Raw genomic sequence first — 13012 nt, 5'->3', positions numbered from 1 at the left:
TTGGCTAATATTGGCTTGTTTCTTTTGTTTTGTTTCTTGTTTCTATTTCTTTTCTTTCTTCTTTCTTCTTTTTTTAGGAATTATTCTGACAGCAAAACCAATTTGATTCATTTTTATTCCCGTTCGAAAAGAAACCTGAGATTTGGATTGGTGTTAAAGATAGAGATTGCTCCTCTAATAGATAAGCCTTTTACTTTCCCGTTAGAGGGTGACTTTTTTCTCTCTCAAGTCAAGAACTGTACTGCACACTATATAATAAATAGGTATGCTCACAGCGCAGACTGTGCGATGCTATCTATGCATTTACCCATTCTATCTATTTATATATTGCTGATTTTGACTACACTATTTTAGATCGGGAACTGGTACCGAACTGTCATGACTATTATTCTATTTTTATGTATTCAAAATATCTCTACATACATACTCCGTACAAAGTGTAATGGCATCTAGCATCTAGCATCTGCCATCCTTTGAATTGATAGATGAACAGGAAATTATGTATATGATTAAGATAGATAATAGGACTTCAATTGAACCCTTCCAGAAACAAGGGAAAGGAAGAAGTGCATGCAAGTCCGTTCCATGTCCTCAATATTATATGCTCGTATGTGCACGGGCCCAGCCAGATCAGGTATGTATGTCCCTTGATATAATTATCATGTTCAACCGGGCAAAAAAAAAAAACCGAAAAAAAGGGAGGAAAGAAAAAAAGAAACTGAAGACAACCGTTTTATACCTTCGTAAGCGGATTAGGCCCACCAGCAGCGACACGCGCGAACAATATCATCGTACTTCCGGCAATCATCACAACACCGGTGAAGAGCTGCAACTTCCAGAACTCCCCCGTTACGACGTCCGGGACGAGGGCGCCACCGATCGGGTTCCCGATCAGCGCGGCGATGGAGATGATCGCGAAGTACGTGCCCTGGCGGATACCGAGCTCACGCACGGGCGAGATCTGCGCCAGGACGGCAGGGCCCAGGGAGACGAAGGCGCCTGAACCGAAGCCGTAGAGGGCGCTGAAGACGATGATGGGTGCGTTGCTTTTGGATGGGAGCCATAGAGCGAGAACGATGATGCCGGAGAAATAGGTCATTAGGACCATCATGTTGAAGCGGCCTATGTGGTCGGCGAGATAGCCTGGTATAGTTCGGCCGAATATGCTGGTGAAAAGGCATGTTAGCCGCGTTTTCGCCATATGTGGACACAGTGTAGAAGCGCTATGTCTGGAGGAACGACGAATACCTGCCTTGCCGCATTGAGAATGGGAATCAGATAATTCGCCAGACTGGGAGACATGCCCCATCGCTCAGCCTCCAAGATGACGAAGTTGAAAGGCAAAAACATGCCCAGGAAAAAGAGAAACGAGCCCGAGATCAACAGCAGGAATGGAATCTCCCGGAGCGGGCGAATGAATTCCATGACGACGACTCTCTTCGGGCGATGGGGCAGTCTCGACTTGATCGTCAGGTTGGCGATGATGAGCAGGAAGAGGATCAGAAAGGCGCAGATCCGCATCGCCCATCCAAACCCGACCTCCGTCACGAGACGGTCCACCATGATGGGGAAGATGACGCCTCCCAAGCTGGATCCGGATACTGTCACACCCAGGGCCAGGGCACGACGATGGTGAAACCATGTAGATACAGAGGTTGTAGAAGCGAAGAATACGGCGGATGCTCCCAGAGCGCTGCAGATCGATTGGGCAAGGATGAATTGATAATACTCGGAAGAGATCGAGGTCATCATCAGGCCAAATATGTGGAAGAAGCTTCCGCATAAGAGGAGCCATCGGGGCCCGTAGCTGTCGAACACTCTCCCGAAAACCGGTCCCTGTTCTAGTTATCAGCAACCAAACCAACGTCTATCTGCATGAGACTCCGAAGGAGACGGACCCAAAGGAACATCATGAACGTTTCAATAGACGGAATCCATGCCACGGTGCTAGAAGACAGGTTGCTCAACTGATGAGTCTGATAGTAGTCCTGGAACACACCAATGCCTGACGACTCGTAAGCATTATATTCTTTGCCTGCCGCAATTGCAAATGGGAGAACATACAGTTGATCCATCCAAAGCTAACAAAAAGGACGCAGAATCCTCCTGCGACCACGGACCACGCCTCGAGCCCTCCATCTGGCGCGGGAGACATGGCAGGCGGGCCTGCATTCACATTGGCCTGGTTTTGAGCCTTTTCTGGGTCGTTGATCGGTTCCTTCGTGGATTCTTGTAGCTGGCCTGGTTCCCCGAGTTGCGGAGGAGCTTCAGCATCTTTACCCTGGTGAAGATTGGATGTGACGGAGACGGTGCTCTCACTAGAGGAGGTTGGAGCTGGGGTTTGTCCGGGAGGGTCGCCATGATTGTTCGCTGCCATCGTAGATAATTATCTCTCTGGAATCTCAAACAGAGATCACAGTCAACAATTTAGGATTGCCTCGATTCTATGGACACCCCAAAGGATGATATCAACTATTTTGTTTTGAAACAAATCGGATATAGTTATAGCCGTGATCGCAGATGAGGCGGAAGTATATACGGAGTAAGAACGGCTCAAACTTCAGCAGAGTCCGCAACAAGACGTGCAGCGTATTAGTCGATTAGAAATAAAAGAACAGTCCATTCAAACAAGAAAAGAAAAAGGAGAGCAAAGAAGGGAAAGAGGAGAAGAGAGCAGAAAGTTGGAAATCGAACTACTACTCCAGGGCTACGGAGTATTGTAAAGACGGAAAGTCCAACTAAGTATATTAAATCCGAACTAAACTCGTTGGATATTTCCGAAACTAACTGCTACCACCATCTTATCTAAGGAAAAAAAACCAAAAAATTATCATTATATCCGATGGAATGGTCACTAGACCAGCAACAGATAATTCATTGCGCAGAGTCGCTTATTAATACTGACGTTGTCGGGGTTGACAGTTGTCTTCTCCCGCTGTCATGAGCTTTGTCATGACTGCACTTCGAGTCTCGGACTTAAAGAAGGCCGAAAGAGCAAGCGGCTTACCTAAACAGGTGCCCGACTCCGTTCCTGAGGTTTAGTTTAGTTAGGCCTAAAGGTCCCTGGACCCTGGGCCCTGCTAATGCCTACCACCTCTAATCTGGAGCGATGATTGGGCTTTGAAAAGGCGATGCGGCAGTAGCCGCCGCTTACCTAGGTTACCTAAATAGGCACTCCGTAGTGACTTCGCTTTCCGAACCCGATGTAAACTATTGTACATACATACAGTACATGAGACTCGAATCAAATGCTCTCTCACTAATCATGAACTCAAACAGCTGGAGGAGGAGCAGAGTCAAGATAGCTGATCTGACATGCCTCCTCAATTTGACGCAAGAAAATTGTATCCGCCAGGAAGTTGGTATCAACAAGGGAATCCGAAAAATGGAATGCGCTTACTTAGAGACCTTGCTTCGCCTCTACGTCGTCGATCCTGGCCTCTCAAATTCAACCTTCCCGTCTCTGATGGTGGCGATAGTTTGCTTTGTTCCCTTGAGCTCGTTCGTCAGCTGCTCGACTGACCGCGACGGGACAGGTGCCTCTGACACAGCCTCCTCCGCAGCAACTTGATAGTCGCTTTTCCGGCCAGGCTGTGTTTTATCTTCGAGTCGGTTGATAGCATCATAGGTCACTCCAGCCGGTGCGTCGGCAATCTCGTTGACTTCGCGATCACTCAAGACGTCGCGAACGCGAGCAGCGCGCGACTGCACGAGTATAGTTGCAGGGCCATCGAATTGCAGGAAAAGCTGAATTGCGAGCAGTCAGCTTATCGATCCGTGTCAGTTCAATACTCGTGGGTGCACCTACCCTATCGCCCCATATCGTCCTCCGGGCCCATGTCCGGATGCGGTGGAAAATCTTCATCGACGTCTTCCATGTATCCGACGCGGCCATGTCGCGGATGAATCTCGACTTCGTGAGGATCTCGGGCAAACGCACGTCTGGAACTTGGAAGCGTAGAGATGTCGACTTGAAGCGGTACGGGCGTGGCGGGTTGGATGTTATCGTATACGCAATAACATTGCTGTCGCGCATTGGTTTATCGTCCTAAAGACCCGAAGGGATGTAGATAGGATCAGACTCACCTAGGGTGAACGACATACTGCTCCCCCGCCCTTAATTCCACTGAATATATCTGTCCATTGCCCACGAGGGCGAGAAGTCCTCGCCCGGTTACTTCGGAACTTCCCCAATGGACAACGCTCTTCGAGACGTCAGTAGCTCATTCTACACTTCAGGTGTCGGATCTGACAAACCAGATTCGTATTGATGGTCGGCCGTATGAACAACGAATGACCAGTCCACGCGAGCAGCGCTCGCCTTTGCGCAATCATCCAATCTACCGTCCCATTGAGATGGACGACCGTGAAAGAGGTCAAGGGCGACTGAACCGATATCAAGGCAGTTACCGGACTTGAGGAAGATATCTGGTCTCATGTCAGCATGTCACAACATCAATATTTGGAATTGAGTCTGTGAAGCGACCTTTTGGTATAGAAACGGTATCCCGACGACAGCCCTTCGGAAAGGTTCGAGTATGCTCAACCTCGAAATCACCTTGTAATTGTCACCCACGCAATTAGGATCAGCAGCGTACAATTCAAGCGTCGCTAAGAGTCATACATTATCTGCCTTTCCGCTCAATCCAACCAGCGTGCCTCGTCGCGTGTAAAGGTTCTGCGAAGCAGAAAGAGAAACGGAGAGCATCGAATACGGAGTACCGATTACATCGAATCTGGCATCTAAGGCGTCGTTGCTTGTGAGCGAGAAGACCAACAAACTTGGAAGCTATCGGAACTTATTTACCGGCAGATACAGCGCTGTTCGGAGGATTGGAGATTGGTAGATTAACCCCATTGACCGTACTTGGCTCTCCCAAAGGCGCGGCTCGAATCTGAATGCATCTCGAACACTGCCATCCATTGTACGGCGTAGCGAGTTGCTGTCTGGCTTGGCGAGGAAGGGCTTGGGCCCTACAAAGAGCCAAAGCGCCCCGCTCTAGAGTTCGGCGCATGGCCATGACAGGATCATGGGCCTGCAACGTGAAGCAAGAAGAAAGCAATGGCGACAAGAAAAAGCAACTGCGGCTACGTCAGTTCCGCGATCGATAATAATATCTGCTGTCACGAAGCGGTAAAATTACTAGCCAGTAATTACAGCCAAGACAAACAACGCAAACAACTTGGAAGCTTGCAGTGGGGTCCGATCAATCACGACATCGCTGCGCGGCTTTCGACAATCATGGCGAATTATCGAGTTCCTCCTAGAAGGAATCTCGTAGGAAGATCGTTCTTCTCTTCTAGGAGGAGAGCTACCACTCAGTAAGAGGTAAAATTCTCAGCATCCTTCTTCCCTCAGGCCCCGGGCGGAAAACTGACTGCGATACGATACAAGGTCCGAACCACTCAATTCCTCCGAAAAGTCCGAATCCGGAGCGTACCAAATAGCCAGAGATACGGAACCACCCGCGCTCTTTCACGATGGGCTTATATGAGGAATAAAGCACCGTGAAGAGACAGGTCGACAGCTTATTCCGCCCGCCGACCATGCTGCTTAGAGCGGCCAGGTCGCCATGCGCGCGCCTGTCGCTGCGATCCACGACTGCCTGTTCTGGTGCGGTGCGCCATCCGAAGCGGACGACTATCTACAATCGGGACCAGCTGCGTATTTTCACCACAAATGGGGGTTTGTGGAAGAGGCAAGATGGCTATGAAGCCCCGTCGCCACGAAAGCCGGTGGACGTGACTCCTCAGACCTCTACACCCGCCGCCAGCGATGTCGCCCAGAAGCAGAAGGGTCCCGAAACTGCGAAGTCGCAAAAGAAGAAGGGCGATTTTCTCAGTGATACTACGGTCGTCGCTAAAGAGCAAAGGAAGGTAGATTGGGCGATCATGAAGGAAATGGCAAAGTATCTTTGGCCAAAGGTAAGATGCCATAATGTCTCAAAAGAGTGCGCCATCATTAACCTTGAGCAGGACGATTGGGGTACAAAAGTTCGCGTGGGAACGGCCCTTGCTCTGCTGGTTGGAGGAAAGGTAGGATCCTCTTGCTAACCCTTCCCACAATCATTACTTAACGAAACATTACTAGATTCTGAACGTAGAAGTGCCATTTTACTTCAAAAACATCGTCGACTCCATGAATATTGACGTTGCGGCAGTGGGAGGCACCGCTTGGACCGTTGCGGGCTCAATGATAGTCGCATGTATGATTGGGACTTTCTCCTTCTACAAGAATTGCCGTGTTCTGACACTCTACCGTAGATGGCGCCACCAGAATCGGGGCGACATTGTTCCAGGAACTTCGAAATGCCGTGTTCGCCAGCGTTGCTCAAAAGACCATCCGGAGAGTGGCAGGGAATATTTTCAACCACTTGCTGCGATTGGATTTGAATTTCCATCTTACCCGGCAAACTGGTGGTCTGACGAGAGCCATCGACCGAGGAACCAAGGGCATTAGCTTTCTACTCACGTCAATGGTGTTTCATGTGTTTCCTACTGCTCTGGAGATATCTATGGTTTGCAGTATTTTGGTATGTCTTCTTCCCTGGGCGAAGGATTTTTGACTGACTGATAAAGACGTATCAATATGGCTTCAAATTTGCTGCCATCACAGCAGCAACAATGGTTGCATACACGGCGTTTACTATCACAACTACGTCATGGCGGACGAAGTTCCGAAAGCAGGCTAACGCAGCTGATAACCGTGGAGCCACCGTAGCGGTCGATTCTCTCATCAACTATGAGGCCGTCAAGTACTTCAATAACGAGAAGTATGAGGTTGCTAGATATGACAAGGCACTCAAGGCTTATGAGGATGCGTCTATCAAGGTGACCACGTCTCTTGCTTTCCTGAACTCCGGGCAAAATATGATTTTCTCCAGTGCATTGGCAGCCATGATGTATCTTGCGGCAGATGGGGTGGCTACCGGGACATTGACGGTCGGAGACCTGGTGATGGTCAACCAGCTAGTCTTCCAGCTCTCAGTACCTCTGAACTTTCTCGGTTCGGTTTATCGTGAGCTGAGACAGTCTCTCCTTGATATGGAAACCCTGTTCAACTTACAAAAGGTCAACGTGAGCGTTCAGGAACGTCCGAACGCGAAGGTTCTGGACCTGTCCCGCGGAGGCGAGATTCGATTCGAGAACGTCACTTTCGGATATCATCCTGACCGGCCCATACTCAAGAATGTCAGCTTCACGATTCCCGCCGGTAAGAAGTTTGCCATTGTCGGACCCAGTGGCTGCGGCAAGTCGACGATCCTGAGGTTGCTGTTCCGCTTCTATGACGTCCAGGAAGGCCGCGTCTTGATCGACGACCAGGACGTACGTGATGTCACCTTGGAGAGTCTGCGGAAAGCCATTGGCGTTGTTCCGCAGGACACCCCTCTCTTCAACGATACCATCGAGCATAACATCCGCTACGGACGGATCGATGCCTCTGACGAGGAGGTGAGGAAGGCAGCTCAGAGAGCACACATCCATGAGCTCATCGAACGGTTACCCGATGGGTACAAGACTGCGGTGGGAGAACGAGGCATGATGATCTCCGGCGGCGAGAAACAACGATTAGCGGTGTCACGGTTGATCCTCAAGGACCCGCCATTGCTGTTCTTCGACGAAGCGGTTAGTGTTTACCCATCATGGTGTTTCGGAAAATTTAACGAAGTTTCCTCTGACTTCTCTGTCCTAGACTTCCGCGCTTGACACATACACGGAGCAGGCTCTCTTGCAGAATATCAACAGCATCATCAAGGAAAAAGCCCGCACGAGTGTGTTTGTGGCGCACCGGCTGCGGACCATCTACGACAGCGACCAGATCCTGGTGTTGAAAGATGGACGGGTGGCCGAGACAGGCACCCATGCTGAGCTGCTCGCGCTGGATGGAATTTATGCGGAACTCTGGAATGGTAAGTATTCTGAAGCTGTTGCAATCCCGTGTTCCCTGGCTGCTCGTTTTATCTCCTTTGTAGAATGGATAGATGCTAATATGTGGTTGTCTTGCAAATTGTAGCCCAGGAACTCTCCCTGGCGCAAGACGCCAAACTTGAACGTAATATTGAGCTAGAGGAGGCAGCAAACACAGATTCCTCCGAGCCTACCCCATCAGCTCCTGACAGCAAAGCGAAATAAAGAGGTGCGATCGACAGTATCGGCAAGTGGCGAACGACGCCGTTCGCGCATCATGCACCATTACACCTAGGGCATTGGGCTCGACACGAAGTCACAAGCTAAGGTCCATACACGGATCAACTATGATACGGCGTGCTTGGCACTAGCTAAGCAGAATGGAGGAATGAGGATGTGGTACGGAATTATTTGAGTCCGTACGCTATACGGAGTTGGAAACTGGGCGGCCTATTCCGTCCCGATTGATATGGACTGAACAGTGCATTTCTTGGGTTCATTCTTGGCCATACATATAGCCGAAAGGGCTCATCTGGGCCAGTACATTATTATTCACAACTCGACCGAGTTTGTAAAATTACAGAATGCGCGTGAATAAACTCAGCCTTCGATAGTCAGGACTACAATAGACTTTGGATGTTGTTAAGGTTGAAATCTGATGAACAGGCACGAGTTCCCCTGGTCTAGATGGATTAGCGCCATGTGTTGACTGCTAGTGTTGCTCTGGACCTCAGCCCAGAGCGACGGCGTCCAGCTTGGAATTGAAGCAGAAGCTTATTATAAGCCAATCGAGTCATAATATGATGTTATCACCGTCCTCAGACGGAGTATGGGGTACTTGTATCCGTACTCCGTACAGCCCCGGAATGGACGAATGATAGATACAACCAAGGTAAGGCAATTAGACCGACTCCATATTCCATGGGGTAATCGGGGAATTATTATTAGTACCTTGGAAACTCCGTCGTTTGAGAATCCCACCACAGTTCGCAGACGTGCCCCCTGCATGCTGGTGGTACAAACTACCGAGGCACTGGAAAACGGTTGGTTGCAGCGCGCGGACCAGCAACGAGCACGAGCGCCAGCGTTCTCACGAGGAGAGTTCGTCGTAACTTTGTTAGGCAGGTAATTAGGCTGCTTGACAGGGGCTCCAGCAGCTACGAACCGTGAAACTAGAGGCGCAAGTCGCGACTATTAGTGACTGCCACTGACAGCCCGGGGCACTGATGTCGGCCACTCCCGAGTGCCGAACTGCATTGCTCTCCCCACTGGCTTGCCGCCTCTGCAGGCCGGCCTCCTCGTGGTCAAACTCAAGACGCAATTGAATCAACAATGGTCCCGCCCCCTGGATTTCGCATCTTCATCTCTGTGAGAGGGGTGTGTTTTTGCACTACCGTCGTTCGTTACGCTCATTACTGTCATTAATTATTATTGCCGACTACGGCCATTCATTCTTTTAATCTTTCCGTTTGCGTTTCTCCCCACAATCGTTTCCCAGACCAGGGTTGCATCACCCCGTCCATCAGATCGATTCCGTTGAGTTGTGGCTGGTGACGTCCTCAATTCAACATCTCATTTATCCCCTGTCGAGGCTTGCTGCCTGAGTTCTCTGTCTCTGGTTCACGGCCGTTCCGCAAATTCCGCCAGCAGCCACTGGTCGCCCTGCTTGATTGGAGTTCCAAGAAGCATCCATACTTTGCGGAGTCAGCACATCCAAAGTCCACCTCTACCACCGAACAACTCGGAAAGCACGGAAAGGCGTCTGCTGCAGTACATATCACACTGCTCAGCGGCTTCTAATCGGTGAAATCTACGCCTCGATTGAGACGATTCGACCAGGAAGTCACGACGTCTTGGAGCTATATACGAGAGGGGGTGCTTTTGCTAGAGCACGCTTGAGAGTATCATTACCCAGTGGAGTGGGAATCTATCTATATCAGCTACAATGGGTCTTATCGAAAAATTGCAAGCAAGTATGTACCAGTCGATATTCCTATTGATGTTTACGAGACTTCCGTCATGAGATCCACGTTGCTAATGCTTGATGTGGCAGAACTCGAGCTTTACCGACTCGAGCAGCGGTATACCCGCCGGAAGAACCGCACCACATTCCACACAGATGCGCAATATGTTGACGGAGAATACATCTACACGAATAGTCCGTCACCTTCAGGGACCGTATCAAAGCACTCGACGGGCAGTTACTGGCGACCCTCGGGTTGGGGTCGATCCACATCCTCTTTCTCGCGATAAAAACGTTGATGACTCCCGGTCCGTGTGGCTGGATCCATGTCGAGTTTTGGTTTAAACCTTTTAATGTCACTCCTCCGCTCCAGGTGTCATTCAGACTTGGAGTTTCGGGACACGATTCAGTGTTTGGCGAAATTAATTAATTGGCAGCAGGGTCTCTGCAACGCCAGATGATGCATGGATGGGCTTAGTACAGATTTATGTTTTCTCGTCTCCAGGGGAACCATGCAACCCCCCTGCGATCTCCTCGTATAGGATGCCGATGAGCGTCAACGGGATTTCTCATATGTTTTTGTTGCACGATTTCTCTGTTTACATTTTAATGCGGGCTTGCAGTTCGACATGTGCATGATGTCCGTTGCTTATCTATTATTTTTTTTTCTCTGAGAGGTTTCCTCGTTTCATATTTATCTTGCATGTATAAATGGGTTGATTCAAGAAGATGCACATGTTGTGCAGATTTGAAGACTGCCCATCCGTTATCATTATATTTTGTCGAGTGTCTCATACACAGCACTCAAGAAAAGAAGTCTTAGGAGCTAACATATACTAAGAGCCATATATAATAGATATCTATTACATCTAACTTGGATTCCTCGAAAAGAAAGAAAGAAAGAAAGAAAGAAGCTACGGACGAGTCATGACAGGTCTAGGTCTTCTGGCCGTTGAAGCGGCACCGTGATCATCCCTTTCTGCTCGCGTATTTTCCACTGCAGCGCTTTCAACATTCCATAAATTACCGTCAATGTCGGCGTCGAAACGCCCAGCTTCTGAGCCTCCCGCAATGGCTCACCAACGATGTTCTCGAATTCGATAAAATTGCCCTGTCGAGTCAGAAAGAGCAGTCAGCCTGTGAGATTATTCCAAGGAGTTTTCTACTTTCTCTCCTTGTTATTACCTTCTCAAGATCCTGCTGCATGCTCGGCTTGAAAAAGGCCCACGAGTCGACATCCACCATCTCCTCGACGACATCACGCGGAAGCTCATATCCGGCCGCACATGCTGTGTGCCATATCTCCCACATGGCGGGCCGGATCAGGTCTACCAGCGGTTGTTTGGCAAATCGCATGCGAGTCGTGTCCATGCCCAGGATGGCGCACACGGAGTTGTAGCTCGCGTTGTAGATGAGTTTGCGCCAGCGAACGAAGCCCACGTTCTCGTCCAGCTCGCATGAGACCTTTCCTGAAGCGCTGTACATGTCGACAAATCTCTTTGCCGCCGCGAGCTCCCTATCCACCCCAGTGTCGCCTGACGACAACCGTCCCTTAGGGTTTCGAAAGGGACTTACAATCAAGCGGTCGGGGTCATCATGCACGATTCGGCCTGGATGGGTCTCCGTCGCGCTAATCAAGGACACCCCTGACAGGATCACATTGTTGGGAAAGGCAGCGAACAGCGGCATTTCGATGTTGAGGCCATTCTGGAGGAGCATGATGACGGTGTGGCTGTCTGTGACGGCAGGCGCAATGACCTCAGGGACAGTGGGAGGGATGTCGGGGATATTCTTGGTCGTCACTACAATAAAGTCGAATTTCTCCGTGTCATCATGAACGTTGGGTATCGTTCGTCTTACTATGGTATAGTTGATGTTATTGCTCTTCTATCCGAGAGCCAAGCATTTCCTAACTTCGTGCAAGCCAGATGGACATATTTCTGACAGACTTACTCTCACTAGGCCTCCAGCCCTCCACCTTCCCATGTTCAATCGACTCAATCGAGAACCCATCCTGTTCGACGGCAGCAAAGTTGGATCGCAACACGGCGGTCACATCGGCTTTACCGCCCAACTCGAGATTGTACGCGCACATCGTCCCGACTCCGCCGCAGCCGATGATGAGAACTCTTGCTTTTGCAATCACATTTGCAGTTGCAGTTGCAGTTGCAGTTGCTTCTTTGGCGTCTTCTGCTGCCATCATGGCTGCCTTAGATCCCAATTATTACCTCCTCTCAGTGCTAGAGAGTGTATGTGTAAGTGCTAGTTAAGTGAGTCTCGTTCTCATCTTTCTGTTGGGTTGATTTTGGACCAGGTGCGGAGTAGGTAGCTGCTGTCCTGAATCCTGATTATCGCCTGCCTTGTTGATTGAGGTTGTTGATAACGATCTTATCTGGCTACACTTACCTAGTTAGGTAGGTATATCCACGGTCCACCTGCCCGCATCCATCGAAGACGGGAGCTTAATTTTGTCCAATGGGGACTAGTCAGTTGCCGGCATGGATATGCCTGGCATCCTCCGATATTCGTTATTCTAACTCTGATCTTCAGACAGTTTCTTGATACAACAGTAACGATTGATTCCTCGCTGAAGGCTCGCGGGATAGGTCAGGTCCAGGTCCAGGTCCCAGGTGACATACTGTCAAGAAGTTGGAATCACATCGAGCATACTCTGTAGCGAGATCCATCACCACCAGACCGTTCAGGATTAGGTTGTAGCACGCAGCTATATATTCACCTTTATGCGTATTTTCAATCCAATTACCAGATTCGATTCAAAACTATCTAGCTGTGTAGTTTTTCCATACTGTTGCAACATACTACTACCTGTACTCCAGATTGAGGAGCAACTTAGGCCCTAGGCAACTAAGTAAGACGGGACATTAATTTTGACTGACTTCCTTTCCTTCGGTCATCAGCAAAGTCACCATAAATTTATTCGTGATAGGTATGAAGGAAGGGAAACAAGCAAAATAAAAGAAACAAAAAGAATATATATATACAAGCGATTTAAAAAAAAATGAACGAACGTTAAAAAAAAAAGAACCAAGGAACAAAAAAAGGAAAAGACAACATGAGAGTTTACGTAATAGAAAAAAAAGTTATCCTAGTAGGAACCGGGTGCGAACACAGATCAATAGA

The 13012-nt window shown here is 49.3% G+C and overlaps 5 protein-coding genes across 5 annotated transcripts; 2 read left to right on the top strand and 3 right to left on the bottom strand.

Annotated features, from left to right (window-relative positions):
* Window positions 1–733: 733 nt before the first annotated feature.
* VTN77DRAFT_7554 (uncharacterized protein) lies at window positions 734–2377 on the bottom strand (the record flags this gene model as incomplete). The annotated part of the gene is made up of 4 exons (XM_069423955.1): window positions 734–1166; window positions 1253–1836; window positions 1899–2005; window positions 2065–2377. 4 exons carry the CDS (start codon window positions 2375–2377, stop codon window positions 734–736), a joined length of 1437 nt encoding a protein of 478 aa, XP_069275323.1.
* A 1043-nt stretch (window positions 2378–3420) lies between these two features.
* VTN77DRAFT_7553 (uncharacterized protein) lies at window positions 3421–5015 on the bottom strand (the record flags this gene model as incomplete). The annotated part of the gene is made up of 7 exons (XM_069423954.1): window positions 3421–3747; window positions 3809–4025; window positions 4087–4205; window positions 4258–4428; window positions 4487–4558; window positions 4625–4743; window positions 4808–5015. 7 exons carry the CDS (start codon window positions 5013–5015, stop codon window positions 3421–3423), a joined length of 1233 nt encoding a protein of 410 aa, XP_069275322.1.
* A 532-nt stretch (window positions 5016–5547) lies between these two features.
* Window positions 5548–8133, top strand: VTN77DRAFT_7552 (uncharacterized protein; the record flags this gene model as incomplete). The annotated part of the gene is made up of 7 exons (XM_069423953.1): window positions 5548–5925; window positions 5977–6036; window positions 6092–6206; window positions 6265–6533; window positions 6580–7626; window positions 7694–7910; window positions 8015–8133. The coding sequence occupies 7 exons, from the start codon at window positions 5548–5550 to the stop codon at window positions 8131–8133; spliced, it is 2205 nt and encodes a 734-aa protein (XP_069275321.1).
* A 1720-nt stretch (window positions 8134–9853) lies between these two features.
* VTN77DRAFT_7551 (uncharacterized protein) lies at window positions 9854–10161 on the top strand (the record flags this gene model as incomplete). The annotated part of the gene is made up of 2 exons (XM_069423952.1): window positions 9854–9881; window positions 9962–10161. 2 exons carry the CDS (start codon window positions 9854–9856, stop codon window positions 10159–10161), a joined length of 228 nt encoding a protein of 75 aa, XP_069275320.1.
* A 635-nt stretch (window positions 10162–10796) lies between these two features.
* On the bottom strand, window positions 10797–12071 carry VTN77DRAFT_7550 (uncharacterized protein; the record flags this gene model as incomplete). The annotated part of the gene is made up of 3 exons (XM_069423951.1): window positions 10797–10982; window positions 11057–11730; window positions 11825–12071. The coding sequence occupies 3 exons, from the start codon at window positions 12069–12071 to the stop codon at window positions 10797–10799; spliced, it is 1107 nt and encodes a 368-aa protein (XP_069275319.1).
* Window positions 12072–13012: the final 941 nt, after the last annotated feature.

Source organism: Rasamsonia byssochlamydoides (genome assembly GCF_041956645.1).
Source record: "Rasamsonia byssochlamydoides strain NRRL 3658 unplaced genomic scaffold VTN77scaffold_61, whole genome shotgun sequence".
NCBI lineage: Eukaryota > Fungi > Ascomycota > Eurotiomycetes > Eurotiales > Trichocomaceae > Rasamsonia > Rasamsonia byssochlamydoides.
This window is presented reverse-complemented; position numbering and strand designations above follow the sequence as displayed.